At 37.2% G+C, this 19,973-nt stretch overlaps 1 protein-coding gene across 2 annotated transcripts; it reads right to left on the bottom strand.

Moving 5' to 3' along the window:
• Positions 1–12: 12 nt before the first annotated feature.
• On the bottom strand, positions 13–18,958 carry GUF1 (GTP binding elongation factor GUF1). 2 transcript variants are annotated; one of them, XM_041490396.1, is made up of 17 exons: positions 18,724–18,958; positions 17,477–17,588; positions 16,374–16,522; positions 16,098–16,178; positions 15,696–15,773; positions 14,792–14,875; positions 14,295–14,359; positions 12,293–12,496; positions 10,664–10,803; positions 9,367–9,490; positions 8,865–8,997; positions 7,358–7,501; positions 6,340–6,473; positions 4,379–4,480; positions 2,277–2,396; positions 1,358–1,394; positions 13–350 (listed from the first exon to the last, which is right to left on the bottom strand). In XM_041490396.1, exons 1-17 carry the CDS (start codon positions 18,853–18,855, stop codon positions 213–215), a joined length of 1,977 nt encoding a protein of 658 aa, XP_041346330.1. In that variant the 5' UTR covers positions 18,856–18,958; the 3' UTR covers positions 13–212. The 2 variants fall into 2 exon arrangements, with proteins under 2 accessions (XP_041346330.1, XP_041346336.1); XM_041490402.1 differs by lacking the exons at positions 14,295–14,359; positions 14,792–14,875; positions 15,696–15,773; ... (2 more) ...; positions 17,477–17,588; positions 18,724–18,958 and adding an exon at positions 11,807–11,952 and having other exon boundaries at positions 12,293–12,427.
• Between the last annotated feature and the right edge of the window lie 1,015 nt (positions 18,959–19,973).

Below are 19,973 nucleotides of genomic sequence, written 5' to 3'. Positions count from 1 at the left end.
TGAACTTTTAGATGCAGTCAAGTAACTTTAATTTCATAATAATCTACAAATATATGTACATTTTTAAGTCAATTCATCTTCTCATACATAGTAAATTCATACCATTTAAAGTCAAGTATGTTCCCTCTCACAGTGATAAATCCCGTATTAGCTCACTTTGCTACTGTCTGCAAAAAGCTGACATGATCTGGAAGATCAGATGTCACTGATCTCTATTTGTCAGTTTCTCTCTTTAGAACACGTATAAAGGCATCTCTTGGAACCTCAACATTGCCAATTTTTCTCATCAACCTCTTCCCTTCCGCTTGCCTCCTTAAAAGCTTCATTCTTCTTGTAATGTCGCCACCATACTGTGAAGAAAAAAAAAATTACTAAACCTAAACTACAGTACATTCCAGCCACACAAAATTCAAGAGTTTAAAAATAGCCAGAAAGGCTGGTCATATTTTGACAAAAAGATTACTTTATATTCCAAATAGTTTGGCCTAAAGGCCACTAGTTCGAAAGAACAAGGAAGCAAATAAACACATGAATTTGGACAACTGAGTGTTAAACTCTGTTAGCTAAATATATACATTCCTGTAAGCCTGGCTGACACTAGAAAACACATTAGATCCAAATCCCCTTGGAATAGAAGCAGGATACCAGCTCAGGTACACTACGGCATCTTGACTAGCATTAGGTGCTTACATCTTGAAAAATTATCTAAACCCTTGTACAGTGTTGAACAGTCACCATCCCACAGCTGTGCTTAGCAGAATTCTATTGCAGTTGTGAGAAAGGGACACTTGTTTAATATTTTCCCATATGTTCACTTCAGAGAGTTAAATCCAAGCTAAATAAGAGGTGTCACAGTTTTCCAACAGCTTTGTTGAGTCTTGTCCATAGTCAACTATTGCACATTAAAGCTTTATTACAATGTATTACTCCTTACCTAAGTAGAAGTTTAATCACAATCAAGTCTCAAAAGAAGCATTTGTATTTCCTTCTAACACCTGAAAACCAATCTAGGAAACATGAAGTAATCTATATGCCTGTGTACACACATACACACATTTACTGTGTGCCTACAACCATTAGAAAATGATAAGGAGATGAAACAGACACACTCAAAGTGTGTGACTGAAAATGCCATTACTTTATCTGATCCACTCTTCAAGCTGCAGCAAGAGGTTACAAGAGTTGGATTTTACAATAAAAGCTTAATAGTATCTGTTAGAATTCCACAGACACTTAGGAGCACAAGCACAGTATGTCTTTGCTGGGTTTCTAGGAAGAGATGGGCATATCAACTTAGCAGGACTCCTAAGGTTTACACATGTAAGAAACATGAAGAAAAGAGAAAAAAAATACCTACACATTTGGCCACAACATTTTTTCTGTAAGGCTTCAGCCTGCAAAATAAAATAACACATACACCTTAATCTATTAGAACATCTGCATGTGAAGCTAAGTACTTGAGTTGTTAAAATGTTACTTGTTTTTCTCCTAGTTTTGTAAGATGCTTTGGCATCATAACATTTTCAGGTTTTGTATACAAAATACGAAGCTTTAAACAGAAGATGTAATTCAGGTTTCAATTCTAGAAACATCACTTAGGGCATATAATATGTACATAAAGAAATCACAATCTTGGCTTTTTATCTGGAGTTTCTCCTATGACTCACAGGAAGTGTTACATCCATGTGTATACACACGGATAAACAAATTCTTACAGCACCTCTGCCTGAATTCTGACCTTTAATTATTTTACCACCATTTAAATCCTATTTAAACAGCAACAGAAAAATATTATGAGAAACACCACATCAAGGAAATAGTTTGCTTTGAAGAAGCGTGTGCTAGGAAAATGTTTTTGTGTTCAGCTGCAACATATTTCCTTTGAAACAGCACAAATCAGCTATTTTTTTGCTGACTCTCACAGCAAAGTATTCCATAATTAGCTATTTTTTTCAGTAGTAAGAAGCTTTTTCCACTGCCAAAGAGGAAGTGGACACGTGTGTTGGAAGTTACACTAAGTGCAATTCTGACCCCAAGCAATCTAAAGTAAAAATACAATTTCTTTGTATAAATTTAATTCAAAATGTTTAGTCAATAGTCACTGCTCAAATGTGGTTTTTTTCTTCAAGTAGCATATATCAAGAAAAATACAACTTTACAGCAAAATCAAAGTCTTCTAATAGAGAAAACTAGGTAAGACTTCACAAGTCTGTATTTTACATATCTTAAAATACAGACAGAAAAAAAAAGAAGGGAAATAGAAAGGCTTCACTTACGTTTCTCTTGCAATGATTTTCTTGCCAATGGCAGCCTGGATGGCTATTTCAAACAACTGCCTAGGAATAGTCTCTTTTAAACGCTCACACAGGAGTTTACCAGCAGCATAGGCTTTATCACTGAAAAAAAAAAGTTAGTAACACTAAAAATATATCTATAAATCAAACTGTTTGATTGAAGGATTTTAGTAGAGGTTTTCCTCTTCTTAACTCAGAAGATAAGCTGATCAGATTAAATTTTACTTCTAATTAGTGGTCTCTGTATGTCACCTGTTTCATACTAACAAGTGATAAGACTGTATTAACCTCAATATATAATGTCATATAAAGTATTTATAAAAACATCCTGATTATCCATCACAAATGAGACATTTTGAATACTACCACAGTTTCAAGTGAAATTTTAAACTAGGTCAAGGAGAATTTTCATTGATTGTAGGCCCAAGCAGTCAAAATATACACATTACAGAATGCTTTCAAAGTCTGGTTTTATATCACAAGAAAAAACATAAATTAACATACTCTTGTCATCTGCTAATAAAAATTATCTAACTAATTCAGCATCAGCATATGCTTCAGGTTTTGGAAAGAGAAAAAAACAAAAGGTGTAAAGAATCTACTAGTAGATACTTTCACAAGCCATTAGAAGAAATGGCTTAAAAATATATAAATACTTAAAAATATAAAATACCCATATTTAGCAGATATTTTTACCAACATACATGTTTTCAGGTAGTGGCAATGTGACTCCTTGCTACCTCTATAGAACAAACAGTTTAAACATGAAGTACTTAAGTCATGTTCATTGAGCATTACCGTTTTAAGAGGCACATATATTTACTTGTACAGTAAGAACAAGTGATGACTATCTTAATACCAAGCTTACAGTAATCTCTTTCTCTATAAATGTAATTCAGCATAATTCTTACAGATGCAGTTTTTACAGTGGGAAGACTGAGAATACCTGCAGCAAGAGCAAAATGACTGCAAATATGAGTTATAAAAAAAAAAAAAAACAACTGAAATCTAAAATCAAAAGAAAGGTTGTCATTGAGTAAAACAGTTCAGGGTACAAGCTAAATTGATAAAAAAATACATGTTAAAGCAATAACTAACTTTTACAAGGTAGCCCACTCCATTTTGCATCTTTTCAAAGATGCATATTTTCAAAGAATAGGAGGTGCAGGTAGATTGCTGAACACTGCATGCTTATGAGAAATGCATTAATTAGCAATTGTATGCAAGACAGTGCCATGATCCTTCTGAACAAGGCAAGGGGTTTATCTTCCTATGTCAGCCTTCTGGACTTACAGAATTCTAAGGATTTCAAGATTGCAGTTATGTAAAAAAAATATGAAAATATACAAATATTTAGAAATTACAAGTATTTTAAGAAGGAAAACCAAAAACCCACAAAAGGAGGCATTATTGGAAAGCGATGCTGAAGTTACAGAAGGGAGCCTTGTAAAAACTTTGTGAGAAGATAGGGGACAGGCTGGAAACAGGAAAGGCATTATTCTCACCTCTAATGCCCGAAATGCTCATAGAAATAGAATCATTTTAGCAAAAAAAATCTGAGGTAATTAGACCCAGTAAATATTTATGTTCTCCTGGTACTCTGTCTGGAAACAAGGTAACAACAAACTTCTATGGAACAGGAATTACTGGGCGAACAAAATCATTTTTTGTCAGTATTAAGCATCATAAGTGATTCATCTGGCATCTCCCAGATTGGTCTGCACTTAAAATTTTTCCAGCCCTTTAGAAGATTTGCATTTTGCATTTCTTTCTCTCTACCCTACATTTTCCACAAAAAATATGATATCCAGAACTTAAGCTGAGAAAGGGAAGTAAAAAAATTGCTATTAATTATTTCCTAATTTTTATACTACAAAATGCTTCTCTTTTTCAGTAGTAATGAAGGTGGTCATATGGAAAAAGCTTCAATGCTAATCTTCAAACAGATTTGTAACACATACACCTAGAGTCATTTAGAATCATATAATCATTTAGGTCAGAAAAGACCTTAAGATCATGAAGTCCTATTAATAGACAATGTTTTCATTGTTACTCCTTTTGAGTAAGGAATCCAGTAAACCTACTTGTGTATGACAGTTGCCAGTTCTTCAACTGGATTTCCATTTAAAAGAATATCCATTTTGATTAGGTCTGCTGATTGGTAACCTGCATCTTCATAATCAAAACTAAAAAAAATAAAAGCAGTTCAAAAATTAGTCATGATATTGTATAAAATGTATTTTGTATTCTTTGTTCCATAAATTATATAGACATATTTCTTAATAAAACACTTGAACTTTTTAATATAGTGGGAGTACAGTTTTTAGTAGTCTGTCTCAGTATATCTTCACAACAGACATGTACTGCACGTAATGTCCCCTCCAATGCAGAAAGATATCATCTTGACTTCAAGGATGTCTTTCCAATCTAATGAGCAATTAGAAATCTACATTCTTAATGCAGTCTTAAAGAACCCTTCAACACAGCTTTTGAACACTCAATGTCCTGAATGTCACAGGAATCAAACACCAATCCAGGAATGTCTCCTTTTCTTCCTCTCAATTGACAAACTTTCTATGTGATCCCTATTATCACAGTCTCTGACAATTAAATTTTTCATTTAGTTTCCAAACCAGATTTCTTCTTTGGTAGGTGTGGGCCTTGCTGTGTGGTAGTTAGCAAAAATTCTTAAAATGGAAGAGATTTAGAGGTGATGCATGCAATAGACAGATGATAGATAGGCAGACAGATAGATAGATGGTGTGTAAGTATAATTGTGGAGGACCATCAATATCACTGTAATGGGGTCAAATCTGAAATAACAGAAAAGGGGGGAAAAATCCTTTGAGATTATTTCAAAGTACTTCTATCTTAGTTGGTTTAATAATCACAAATGTATGAATGGATCCATATAACAGAAATATGATTACTGAGAGCACTACATACACAAGCTGTATTAAGGAGTCAATTAGGAAATAAAACTGATAAATAAATAATGCAACATTGTTGGCAATCGTCCCTGAATCAAAGGAAACCCAGCACAATTCTGCTATTGATAGAGGTTCTTGATAAACAGGTTAGGTTTTATGTAATGGGGGAGCTAGATCCAGAAAGGAAATTCAAAATTTCCATCCCTCTGTTTCTTCTACCTTGCCTCTCCACTTTTGTTTATGCTTTTGCTGCATATATATATAAACCTAGGCAAGACATGTCTTACTTACATTTTCAAGACATAATTAAAGAAAACATAAACTCAAAGCAAGCTCAGTCCTTCAATAAAATTAATTTTCATGTTTATAAAATGAATAATGTAATTAGGTATACTAGTTCCTGTTGTGTAACATATCCCATTAGTGACATCTCAACATACCAGGTTTATGAGAGCTATTGAGCCTCCTGGGGCACAAGCTCATCACCATGCAGCATTTTCACATCCATTAAACTCACAAAGGCTCTTCACAAACATTTGAGCACTGTACTAGAGTCTGAATTCATAGCAGCCACCCACAACAGAAAATTTTGTCTCAAAATACACAATTTTCTTTTGCACACAATAAAGCATGTATGTAAAGTAAGTACCGTTTGTTTAAAATATCACTGTTTTTACTAGCTTTAAATAATCAATGTGGTTATTTTCCTTTTTCCACCAAGAGACAGTTCGTACAGTAAATAGTACAGTTTCAGTGATTCCATTCAAAAAATTGTACAGTGTCACTTCAGACAAGGACAGACCATTTAGGTCTTACTCATATAGATGAGCCAGTGCCACTCCAGAGGATGCCCTTGAAAAACACACGCATTGCTAAAGACAGTGATTATTAGGTAGTGATATACTTTTCATGTTTTTCAGACTTATTTCCATCCATTTTCACAGTGAATCTAATCCATTCAAGGTGAGAGAGACTAGATTTGCAGCACCACCACAAAGGAATATTCTTTATTTGTGCCCTTCCACAGCTGTTCCTCAGGCCTTTTTTTACCATACCACCCCACCTTCAGGGTCCAGGGTGGGAGGAGGAGAAGGGGGAACAGGGGAGGTAGTTACCTTGCATAGCCAGAAGACAGAGACTTAAGAGCATCATAGAAATCCACCACAATTTCATTCAGTGGAAAGAGGTATTTTAGCATAACCCTGTTTTCATCAATGTACAACATATCTTTCTGGACTGCCCTACGATCCTAGACAAATAAAAATTGTTTCAGTTTCCTTTGAAATTTTCTACAAAAAATACAAAGCAAATTAAAATGAACAGCAAGCAAGCTACACAAGAGAATTCCTGTACTTAAGCCCCAAAGTAGCTTTCTTATTGGTAGCTCACTGAAGTCCCAGGATAAATTGCAACATTGTACCAAATGAAGCCACGATAACTAATGCTGAATTTCTGAAATCCTTAATAGCTTCTGCTTACTGCTGCCACAGTAGGACTTGCAGGCTCATCTTCTTTCCTCCCAGGAGGGTGTTCTTAAAGTTATTTTAGAAATTCTTTTCAGTAGGTTTTATTCTTTACTGTACTGCTTTGTATTATGCATTTTGGAATGTTAAAAGCTAAGAAAAATATTGTGAAGAAATAATATAAACACAATATGCATGGCAGTTAAAACATTTTCAATTAGAAGTATTCCAAATACAGTTAAGCAAATTTGGCCATCGCTATCCTGAATTTACTTTCAGTGAAGTACTGAAAAAAGTACATGGACACATATTCAGAAGTGTTGGCAGAAGTTGCATTCCCAAGAATATACTTCTAAAAAAACCAACACATCCAATTCCCCTGCTGCAGACTCCATTCTTTCAGGAGAAAAGAACTAGCTATGAATTAGTCTTGTACAGACCAAGCACTTTGTTGTCACTGAACTTCATCATTAACTTTATGGATTCTGTAGTTCAGAATTATACAAATAAAATGTTAAAAATTATTTTATCTTTCAAAAGTATTCAATAATTACTTCAAAGATACTGAGTAAGTAGTAATATCTATTATCATACTATCTTGTGTCTTCACTTTAAGTATGAGGTGTAAAGGTTAAAAATGCAAAAGACAAAATTAAAACTATACACCAACCTGACACAAGGTAATTATTTTCCCAATATATTCAGGAGGTGTTACAATAGTACCAAGAACAGTTGGCTCCAAATACTCTGATACTGAAAGTTTATCAGGAAACTGAGCAGGATTGATAATAGTAATCTGGTCATTTCCATACTCCTGAAAACAAACAAATAAACCAAATATTGTCATTTTAGAAGTAGGTAAAATGAACAGTAAAGGAGACAAATATAGCATTGAAAAAAGGCTAAAAAATGTTTCAATTGCCTGAAAACATTGGTGCATTATGCAACCCAAGTTTAAACCAAGGATGATTTTAGAAGAGATTTTTATAAAACATATAGAAGTCTGTTATCAGCATATCCCTAAATATTATTATGCAGTAATTAGCTTTTGACTTGGAAAATGACAGAAATACAAAAAACCTTTCAATCCATCTTTCCAGGTCTCTCTCTCCCCTGTAAATTGAGGATCTTCTTTCTTACTTCATCCTGATCCTCTAAGTTACTATTACACAGCTTCAACAGAAGACCTGCTCTAAATATTTTAGGGTTCAGTGGTGGGGACTTTCTTCCCTAAGTAGAACTTTGGGTTCAGGCTCCCTTACATGCTGAAGTGGATTTAGAAATGAAGTTTTTGATTCCTGTGTAAGTGCTTTCATTACCTACTTTTTCCAGTCCAACATCCCAGTAAGGCCTGGAGTTACCCTTCCCAGGTAAAAGGAAGGTTGTGCTACTTTTTGTGTAAATGCAACTTCCCTCTCCTCCAAAGCAAGTGATTACATCATTTCCGCTAACAGGGACCCAACTTCCAGCATTGTTTGAAAAGAATCCCACATCAACAGCCCAGAATCACAGACCAAAGGTGTCAACTACTTAATTCAGGTGCTGTACTGCCTCAGTAAGAAAAAAAAAACAACCAGAGAGATAAAAGGTCTATGTCTCACACCTTGCAAGTACAGAAACCTTTCTTATACAAGTAATTAGGAATTTACAGAACAGTCAGCCAGTCAATTTGCAGCCTCATCTGTCAGCATGTGCTCGAAGTCTACCTCTTTCTCTCTCTAAAACTCAAACACAGTAATTCTATTTGCACCCAGTTTAATGAATTTAGCACATACCCATTTAATTGTGATCAAAAAATCTCACTTTCTTTCACCAGCCCCTGCCAATCTACAGTATCATCACAAGCTATTCCTAGAAACGTTCATGTTTTTTGATGGATATAGCCTGGAAGATTATTTCACCTGCTTTTAGTGCAGTCCAGTCAGTAAGTACTTAAAAGAATACAGCAAGGTATGTGTCCTATACATCCATTTTCAAAGAAAAGTATAAGACATAAAAAGAGAGTGCTTGAAATGAAAGGGGAAAGAGCAGTTAATATCCTTAAGAAAATTAAAAACTATTGAAGTAATATACTGGTGTTTCTAATGCTTACTATAAAATACAGTACTAGCCTAGATTTAAAAAGAGACTCTAGATGTTTATTATATTTACATAATTTTTAAATGAATTTAACATACCTTTATCAACTTTGCTGAGGAAAGAACAGCTTTATATGGAACTGTAGGTGCAGTCAAAATAACAGACATGTTATACTCTTGCTCTAAACGCTGATTGAAGACTTCCATATGTAGAAGACCAAGGAAACCCAATCTGGAAAATAAATACCCTGATGGTATAAGTATTTGTGTATCCCCAGGAATTTCACAGTGGTCTTTTTCACCCTCCAGCATGTTTACAGTGCTAGTATGGCAATATCAGGCAGAGCAAACAACCTTCAAGGGTCCAAATAATCCTACAGTTGAATAAGGCTTGGAGAACAAAAACTATTAATCACAAGAATTTTCATTCTCTGTGCAAACAGAGACTGTAAGAAAATCAAATGAAATAATTGATCTTTATCATTAATTTGAATTACAGTTTCTAATTTTGAATTAAGTTTAATTCCACCTTCAGTTTACTTAAACATGCATCCTCAACTTATGAATGGTTCCAAAAACAAAAGCAGCACAAAAACCTTACCTCCATCCAGCCCCTAAAGCAAGGCTACTGTCACGATGAACAGTTACACTGGAGTCATTCAATGTCAGCCTTTCCAAAGCACTTTTGAGATTATTATATTCTGTTTGATCTATTGGATACATTCCTGTCAAAATATATTAAACAGAAGTAGTGATGTGACAGAGAGCTTTAGCTACTGTGTACCTGGCTTTCAAATATGCCACTTACAGTTAACAGAGTAATAAAAATCAGGAATAGTTACTTTCTGCTCCATCAGTTTTTAAATGTGAAAAACAACATGAGATTCTTTATTCCTCAAAAAAAAATTTTAGTCAAAACATAAAAATGTTTTAGATTACCTCAGAATTAACATTTAAACCATAATGGTAGGATCACTGTACTCATCTAATCCTTCACATTTGTGGAAGATTCACAGTTGAGTATAACCACTGTTTTGCAGTGTAAATGTATAGACTCCACTGAGATGTTCCCTCAAAGCTAAGAGTGAGTGAAAAATAAAAAGCATCATTTCAAAGTTGCAAATATTTCTCTATTCTTTTGAAATTAATAAAAACAGCTGTTTGTATAACTACTGCCTGAAATAGATTCTACTGCATCACTTCTCACATCCTTGTATGCTCAGAAAATGTCATCTACATCAAAAAGCAACACACATGCACACAAAAACATTATTTACAAGATTAGATTTTTCAACAGTCACTGAGAGACTACCTAGTCTCCATGAGACAGTTCAAGTGAGTTTTACACATTGCTTCACAACAGGTCTAGAAAATTATTTACAGGATTTTTTCTAAAGCCACCTTCTGTAGAATTTGTAGTAATTACTGAAGCTAGTGGCACAGCTCAATGGAACTATTCAAGCTCAAAAAGTCAAATATTTTACAGGATCATCTGCACATTAGCTCTGGCAGTTTACCATGTTTAACAAAAATGAAACAGCTGCTAAATTTTAAAAGAAGAAAAACCAACACAATAATTACAGAAATCTGATTATCAAGACGAATAATTCCCTCTTTTTTTTTTTAAATTTCAAGCCTTCTTTTCCAGCTATTAAGAGTTTACTGGTATTAGAAACAATAATCATGTTTGTGTTGTATTCATGCAAAACCAGTCAGCATTTATTACTAATCCTGCTAAGTCACAGGGAAAACACACCAATCTACATAAGTGATGCACCTCAGCTAAAATTCTAATCCTCCCAACTCTTAATATACATGTCTTCTTTTAAAAGCTCAAACAGCGCTTACTCTTGTCAATGGAAAAAAGTAACTCCACTTTATATTGATTTACTCCTCACCTGCAAAAACCATTGGCTTCGCTGACTTAAAGCCAGGCAAAGGCTCCACTGGCTGTTTATACAAAAACAGTGTGTCTCCTATTTGGGCTTCCGTTACTTCTTTCATTCCAGCAATCAGGTAACCCACCTGTCCTGCATAGCTAAATAAAATTGTTATTATAAGGATACAATTGTTGGCATTAGCAGTATTTCTACTATTTTTCCTGCTTGATTTAGCCCAGCCAGAAATTCCAATAAATCACCCCCTTAAAAGCCCATATCCAAAGTCCAGAAGTGAGATTTAAGTTGTTTCACCTCTGAGTTGCGAACAGTCTCAACTAATTCTTTTTCTGTTACAGCTGAACAGTAGATTTATGATCCTGGATTTTGAATACTGTGTTGCTCTCAGTTTAAAAGCTGGAGCTAGACCCTTGAAAAGCCCCTAACACAAAGAACCCAGAACAGTTCCTAGCTGCCAGCACAGGAAGTTTCGTATACCAGTGAGATGAAACTAAACAAACACCTTCCATCAGCACATTATGCTAATAGGAGGGGAATATGTGGTAAATATTGAGTAAAACACAGTGTACTGGTGTTGGCTACGGTGGAGTAACTTTCTTCAAAGCAGCCTAGTATGGAGCTGTGTTTGGAATTGTGACTGAAACAAGTGTTGATAACATACCAATGTTTAGGTATTGCTGAACAGGCCCTCTGGGTTTCTCTCTGTGCCACTACAAGCAAACAGACTGGGGGTGTGCAAGAGACTGGGAGGTGACACAGCCAGGACACAGACCCAAACTGGCCAAAAGGGCATTCCATACTACAGAACATCATGCTTAGCAATACAAAAGAAGTGTAGTCTTTCCAAGGCTTTTACTTGAGGACTAGCAGGATATCAGTCTGCTTTTGGAAGGCAGTGAATAATGGACTGTCTTTGCATCACTTGTTTTTATTTTTTTCTTTCCTCCTTCATTTCTTAAACTGTCTTTATCTCAATCCTCAAGTACCTCCTTAGTTCTCATCCTGCAAGGGTTGGGGAGTGAGCAGGGGCTGGCTGGGTTCAACCCACCAGACACAGTAATGTAACCTGAGAATGCCCCCAGTAAAGTTATTAACATGTATTTGGTTGCAAACTGGTAAAACTTCTCCACTAATTCTAAGTACCTGGTTTTCTTCCCACTGCTGCCATTGAGAAGCCAGTTTCTGGAAGCTGTTGCATTCATGGATTTTAAGTTTTCCACCCTCAAAATATGCTGCAGCAATAACTAAGATGAAGCCCCATTCCCTTCCACTTTCAAACAAGGCAGTTCCTAGAAATAAATTGGACAGCTGAATAAGAATATTGAACACTAGCCTTTAAACACCTAGCTGTCCAGATGTTCTATGTACTACAGAAGATAATAGATTCCTCCCACAGCAATGCCCATAAAGCACTCCCTAAAACCTTCTGCCTCAGCATGCCCAAAATAAAAAAATGACACAGTGCATTAAATTGCAAACAGTAATTATTAAAAAACCTACCACCAAAGAACAAGAACAAAAACCTAGACATCTCTCAGTTTTTACCTCTCAAAGCAAAAATCAGAAATGCAGGACATTATAGCTTACCCCAATATATGATTTGTTCTACTCTAAGAAGTTTTTACTTACAGCTTATGTGTTGGCTGTTCATTTGGAGTCAGAATTCCAACTTCATTTACTTCATATCTTTTCTTAGTGTGTGCAGACACAATTTTCTGTCCTTTTGCAATCTCCCCACCAAAGAGCGCAATGTTAGCTATGACACCCCGGTAGTGGTCAAAGGTAGAGTCAAATACTAAGGCTTTCAATGGATCAGCAGTATTACATTGGGGTCTGGCACCAAAAGAATTAGAACAATATATTATGCAGTGTGTTTTCATTCAATATTGAATGAGAAAGCATGCCCACCCCAAACACTTTCACAGAATCGTACCACGTTGGAAGGGATTTCCAGTATCACGTGATCCAACTTTTCTTGGCAAAAACACAGGCTTAACAAGATGGCCCAGCACCCTGCCCAAACAAACCATAGAGTGTCCAAGGGTGGGGAATCCACCACTTTCCTGGAGATATTATTCCCATAACTCTTTGTAGCTACTGTTTAAATACCAGAACACAGCAAAAGGTCCTCCTTAAGCCTTCTTTTCTCATGGCTGAACTGGTCCATTTTTGTCAGCCTGTCCCCAAAGGGCAGGCTGCCCAGTCTTTCATCTCTGTGGCCCTTTTGTGGCCCCTCTTCAGCCTGTCCACATTTTCTGCACAGAAGGGACCAAAACCAAACACAGTATTCCAGGTGTGGACGGACCACCACAGAGCAGAGTGGGATAATGACTTCTTCACCTCTGCTGTTGATGTCCCTGTCCTTGATGTCCTGAGGTAACCCAGCATGCTGTTGTCTTTCTTTGCTGCAGCAGCACACTGTTCACTCATATTGACTTTGCTGTCCCCAAAGACCTCTGGCTCCATTTCCACAGAGCTGCTCCCCAGCTAGGTAGATTCCAGCCTCTGCTGTGCTCCTGAATTATGTATTCCCAGGTGCACGACTTTTGCCTCTGTTGAATTTCATAAGACTCTTTTTAGCCTATCTAGGTCTTCCTGCAAAGTTGCTCCCCTTTCTGAAGTGTCTACTTCCCCTCTCAGTTTGGTATCACTGGCAAACTTCACTAGAGTACACATCCCAACTTCCAGATCACTTATGGTGCTAAGAAACAGCACTGAACCCAATGTGGAACCCTGGCAGACCCTGTCTGTGGCCAGTCTGAAAAGGAGATATCTACCACCACCCTCTGGGTGCAGCCTGTCAGACAGTTCCCATGACACAGACCACTCCAGACTGTAACACAGTGGTTTCTCCAGGAGTCTGTGAGAAACCTTATCAAAAACCTGAAAGATCCAGGTAGAGAGAAACACAGGCTGCCAGTGTCACTCACACTACACAGCAGGTTACTCTGCTGTAGAAGGTGATCAGGTTTGTCAAGTACAGTACACCCTTGGCGAATCCCTGCTCGATTTTCCCAATCACTTACTTCATCTGACTTGTCATAGCCCCCAGGAGGATTTGTTCCATACTATTTCCAGGGACTGGAGTAAGACTGATGGGCCTATAAATTCCTGGATCCTCCTTTAAGCTCTTCTTGTAACTTGGACATTAGCATTGTACCAGTCTTCTGGGATGTCCCTTGATTTCCACGACTTCTCAAAGATTACGAAGAGCAGCTTTGCACAGACACAGCCAGCTCTCCTACTCAGGTGGATTCTATCAGGGCCAATGGATGCACAGGGGTCAGGCCCCTGTAATAGTTCACATACCAACTCCTCCTTTGCTGACAGTGGGTCTCTGCATCAACCTGCATTTCTGCTCCTCAGGCCTAAAGCCCAACAGTGCTGGTAAAGAGAGAACTGAAGAAAATGTTCCTCTGCTTTTCAGCCTTGCTGGTGACCAATTCACCTCTCCTGTTTAAGCACAAGACACTATTTTCCTTCTGGTTCTCCTACATCTTTCTATAAAACATTTTCTTTAAATTAGATGCATATTAAGTGCAAAACTACTGCCAATACCATATAAACGCAACTCATGATTTTCTAATTACTTTATATGGTTAATTAGATACATAATTAAATACAGACTTACGGTGGGATCTTCTCAATGACCTTTTGAAGAACTTTTTCAACATTTGTTCCTTGTTTAGCAGAAATCTAAAACAAATCCAACAACAACTTTATAAGACACATCTTACACTTACTAATTAAATAGTGTCATGTTTACTTAGTTAAACAGTTTGGGTGGCACCCATAAAAGCACTCAAAAGGACACTTCAGAATGCTCTTACTAAAAAATACTGGGGTTTTTTTGTGAATGGCAATTATTTTTAGGATAAAAATGAAAACCATTTATGGATTGACTGTGAGAAATAATTTAAAATCCCAGATTCCATTACTCAAAAAATACCGGAATTTTTAGCTGACAGTTACTTTCTTCACTCTTATAGGAGACAAAATTTAAAGAAATTCTTATGTCAGACAAGAAGAGGCAGACAGATAGCATGCCCTTAATTTACAACATACACATGTCACTCATTAGTTACAAAGTTATGTTATCAGCCATGTTACAAAACGTAGAGATCTTACTCTTATACATTCATCTGTAGGGATATCAAACAATTTCTCGATTTGTTTTTCAACTCTTTCAGGGTCTGCATTTTTCAAGTCAATCTGTAAAACAACAAACTGCTAAATATACAAGAATTCCCACATCACCCAGTAATGTAGCTTTCAAAGTACAGCAAAGAACCTTTACGTATTTATGAGTAAATACTGTCCATCTTTAGGAAAAGATCAATATTCATTTACAAAGTCTTCCTTGATTTTGGGAAGGATCATGTCTTCAACCAGTCTAGTTTTGGCTTGTTTCATTAGGGAAAACATCTTTCTCCAAGAGCTGGTAAAAATCTTTAGTTTACAAAGTAATTTGAAATCATTAAGTGCTACCTACACTGTTTATAGGATCACATATTAAATTAAGTACAATATAAATCTACAAAAAGCAATTAACATAAGATGAGCAGTAATTAATATTGTGATTCCAATAACACAGCCCTGAAAACTGTATAGAAAATAACACTTGGAATTTCATTTAAAATTAAGATTCCACTTTTTAAATACTGAGCTCCTAGTCATGCCATTTCTTCAATATTAATGAGCTTTTAACATCACCAATTCCAACCACAAACCCAGCACTGCAAAGTCCACCAATAAGCATGTCCTTAAGTGCTACATTTTTAAAATATCTAAATGTATTTTATGAAATTAAAAATTTCACAGCAGTTACTGTAAAATTTTACACAGACAGCAAATACAGAAAATTCCTAGTAATGTTATATCTAAATCCTATAAATATTATAATAAATAACTTTGTTATGTACTCCTCTTTGAAGTTACGTTTCTGATCAGCACTATACACATTTAAACAACCCAAGTATTTAGAAATTAGAAAATGTATTTAGAAATTAGAAAATGCTAAAAACTTTATTACCTTATTTATGACAGGAATTATTGAAAGCTGTGCTTCAAAGGCGAGATAGAAGTTTGCCACTGTCTGAGCCTGAATACCCTAGAAAATAACACTGTAAAGTTTAACACAGAAACCTCCTCAGTTTTGGAGTGATTTTGGAGTGATTTTTTTAGGCATACTATACAACTTAAGATTAGTTTGCTATTCTATCAGCTCTTAGGAGATGAATAAATAAAAGGTGACTGATTTTATGCAACTGCTTTAAAATCCCATTACTCTTTTTCTGCAATGTAATCCTTTCATGGAGATAGACTGGGGCAAAAACACTGCCAGAAAAAACTAAAAACACCCACAACCTAGTTTCCCTCATAGCTTAAGGAAATCCTAAAATACTAAATAGAAAACAAGAATTAAGTACTACACCTCATTTGCATCCACTACAAGTATGACACCTTGACAGGCAGATAGTGACCGTGATACTTCATAGCTGAAATCTACGTGGCCCTATGGAGAAAACAAATGTTTACAATTTCAGGTATTTTTGCAAAGATTTCTGTACTATGTTATTTTCATTTGTATGTAAGTTCACATTCTTATAAAAGAGGAATTGAATAAACACAGGAAGCCAGAAATCTCCTACTTTTAACTATAAAGATATTTAGATTTGTGTGATTTCAACACTGTTTATATTTAACTTACTGGCGTGTCAATAAGATTTAAGAGGTAGTTTATTCCTTCATGATTGTAAAAGAGAGATGCAGATTGGGCTTTAACTGTAATTCCTCTTTCACGTTCCACTTGAAGTTTATCCAGCACTTGTTTATTACGGTCAGTTTTAGAAATTGTTCCTAAAAATAAGAAAGAAAAAAAAAAGCTTTATTAACTAACTTACTACATAAATCTTGAAAATGCTATTAACCAAAAGTTAACCAAGAGCAACTGAAGCTTTCCCATACAATTAAGCTAAACAAAGATTTTCAATCCAAAACAGTGCATCAATTCTTTACATTTGTCAAATAAAGTTTACACAATAAGGTCACATAAAATACTATCCTGAATAAGCAGGATAAAAAACTTCACCTAAGAGATTAAGAAGAAGCAAAAAATCCCTTGAATTGTAAATAATTTTGATACTTGAGGAAACTTTCCCTCCTATCACTGAAGAGGAGTGGCCCACAGCTCTACGATCAATCTCAAGTGCCAGACGAGCATTAGCATAGAGTGACAGACCTGAATTCAAAATCCCATTCTACCACAGGCACCAGGCAAAAATGCTCATAAGTGATACATGGGAGGTAATCACTCCCAATCAAAAATAACTTTGATCAGAAGTTTCTCTCCCTAGTTTTGTTTCATTCCCCCTTGAATAAGAGTCCAGAACTTCCAGGTCATGACAGTCCCACCCCTTCTGTCCACCTCCACCACCAGCAGTAAACATAAATTTAACATGTACTGTTCTAATGAATGACTGGTTAGAATGACAGGAGTGACATCTTGAAGATGGAAGATGTTGAAACAAGGAACATCTTGAAAATCCTTTTCAGTCTCTTTCAAAAATATGGACTTCTTTAAATGAATTACACACTTTCTTATGCCTACGTGTAGGCAGATGTCAACAACAAAGTCCATATATCTGTAACACTACACAACTGAGAGCTTAAAAGCACAAGCAACACTAAGAGCAAAAATATTAGCAATATTTTTGCAAAAATATTAGAAATTTCAGCAATAATCAATGGTACAGAAACTTAAGATGCCACCTTTCATGTCAAGAAAAGGTAGTATAAAATGAGAATGCTTACCTGTAATTTCCAGCAATCTGTCTGCTAGTGTACTTTTGCCATGATCTACATGAGCTATAATACTGAAGTTTCTAATGCTTTCAACAGGATACATTGACATATCTACTTTTTCCTGAAAAACAGGAATTTCTTTTCATAAATCAAGGTTACAGTCTCTATACAGCATATGACCTGGCCTTTAAAAAATCAAATTAATTTTAAAAATAGTTTTTCTCTAGAAGAAGCACAGGTTGAACAGATACAAAAGCTTGAATTGTCACCATTGTTTAAAATGTCAGCATTTCACTTTAGTCACATAGACACTTGTATTCTTTTATCACTAAACAATCATGAACTATGCTGGAAAGTGTGTAAAAGGTATTAACTTCTTATCTACATAGGGAGCTGGAAAACTTTGTTTTACAGTTTCACGTTGGTGAAACTACTAAACTTAAGGATTAAGAAAACTGGATTCAGGAGGCCATTAAGGACATAATTCTTCATAAGTACTATATGAATACAGAGCCATTACCTAGAGACTCAGCCAGCAGTGACCTTATCATAAGGAGCAAGCAGACAGTGAAAAAGGATGCTACAGTGTGGAAGAAGCCAATCCACACACAAAAGTCAAAGTATTTTATTTACTTACAGTTCTATGCAGAAAGGGGCACTTGGTGGAAAACCCACAAAGCCAGCAAACAACTATCAAAACTTTATACTATTTATACATTTTAGAAAACAAAGGTATTAATATCCACTGCCTAAAAGTCACATAGTTGTCTTTTAATTCATGTTCTATTGGTTAAATTATTCCCTCATTTCTTACGCTAGTTAGCCAGCATGGTCTCTTTCTCTTGAGTCGGGGGGTTTCTTGGGTCTGTGGTCTCTCCCTGCCAGAACTTCCCCTGCCAGAACTGCCTTTTTACCCAGCCAGAGCCGATTTCAGTACACCTGCTGAGTTGGCTTTGTTAGTTCTTTCCTTATCCCGGCAGCTCTGTCCTTCCGGCCCTTTGAATTCTGCATTCTTTGTGCCCACTACTAACAGTACATCCTTCCCTCCAAGCTCTATTAACCTACGCCTGGAACTGAGATCACTGAAACATGTCAAGCCCTACACCTTAGCAAGGCAGGGCTTGACATGTTTCAGTGATCTGAGGAGTAACGCACCCTTCTCACTCCTGTAACCCAGCGTGGGCTGCCAGGCAATGCCGCATGCCCCAGGGCAGCAGCCGGCCTCGGCCAGGAGCAGGGGCTGCCCGCGGACTCACCTTGCCGCGGGAGCTGTAGGGCCGCCCGCACGCCGCGGGCAGCCAGGCCGGGCGGCAGAGCGGGGCGGCGGCGGGGCCGGGGCTCGGCAGCCGTGCCCCCCAGCGCAGCGCCGCCCTGCCGGCGAGGGCCATGGCACTGGCAGCAGCTCCCCTCAGCCCAGCTCAGCCCAGCCCAGCCCAGCCGGCCACGGGCCCCTGCCCTCAGGCCGCGCCGGGCGCGGCGCAGCGGCCCGGAAGGGACGGGAGGCGGCGGCGGCGGCTGTGACGCGGCGGAAGCGCTGCCGGGGCGGTGGGAGCAGTGCTGCTGCCCGGGCGGTGGGAGCGGGCCGTGCTGCTGCCGGGGAGCGCTGCTCTGCTGGCACTACGGACGCGTTTATTGCGTGGCTCTGCTGGCATATGGCTGTTGTGCTTTGTTAAATTCTGGAAGCAGAAGAATGCTGTATTCTCAGACGCGTTTTCCGTGTGTTACTCTTCATCACAGTCTTTGGTCTTCCAGATATTTTTTTAGCTTGTGTCTTTCCTAGTTTGGCGTTTATTAGTGACCATGTGTTCCGCTGGGGTTTTTTCTGGAAATTTTTGCATTAAGGTTTCACAGACCTTGGAAAACATGCAGGCAAGGGTCACTGTTCTGTTTGCATATATTGGCTCCTCCTTTCTCTTCTGCTCAATCTAATTAAGATTTCAGCTGTAGGTATGTAAAATATTTCAGAAGTGCCAGCAGACCACTTAGCTAAGAAAACTGCAAATATTTAATCAGATTAAGGTTCTAGACATGTGCCTAATAAAGCAAGACAGTAAATTTTGAGGGCAAAATCACTTAAAGGAGGTTTAATTTCAGGCTATCAGTATAAAATGCATACTCCTTTTTAAGCTAGGAGGATTTGGTCTCGAAAGGCTGGATAAAAGTGATAGTGCGGACATCAGGAGTTCCATGTAAAATGATTTAGGATTGTGCAGTAATGAATTTGCTGATGTAATTCACTGCTGGGTTGATCCCATGGAATTTGCCTAGCAATGGACAAAGAGAGTCCTTTGGCAAATTTGTGAAAATGTATAGAGAAGGAGAAGTATGTCCTTGAATGGTGAATGAATCCAACAGGAACCAAGAATCCAAAGCTATGATCCAGAGCAGGCATATGAGTATAGGAGCTGTATTTGGAGGAAAACATTCTCCCTGCTACACACAGATGGATGCACTGTAGGTATTGGCTTACCTGTGTGCAATAGCAGAGAACACCAGTGCATAGCAG

The sequence above is a fragment of the Pyrgilauda ruficollis genome, unplaced genomic scaffold (assembly GCF_017590135.1).
Source record: "Pyrgilauda ruficollis isolate IOZ18807 unplaced genomic scaffold, ASM1759013v1 scaffold1, whole genome shotgun sequence".
NCBI lineage: Eukaryota > Metazoa > Chordata > Aves > Passeriformes > Passeridae > Pyrgilauda > Pyrgilauda ruficollis.
Note: the sequence above shows the minus strand (reverse complement) of the source record. Positions and strands in the feature narration are given on the sequence as shown.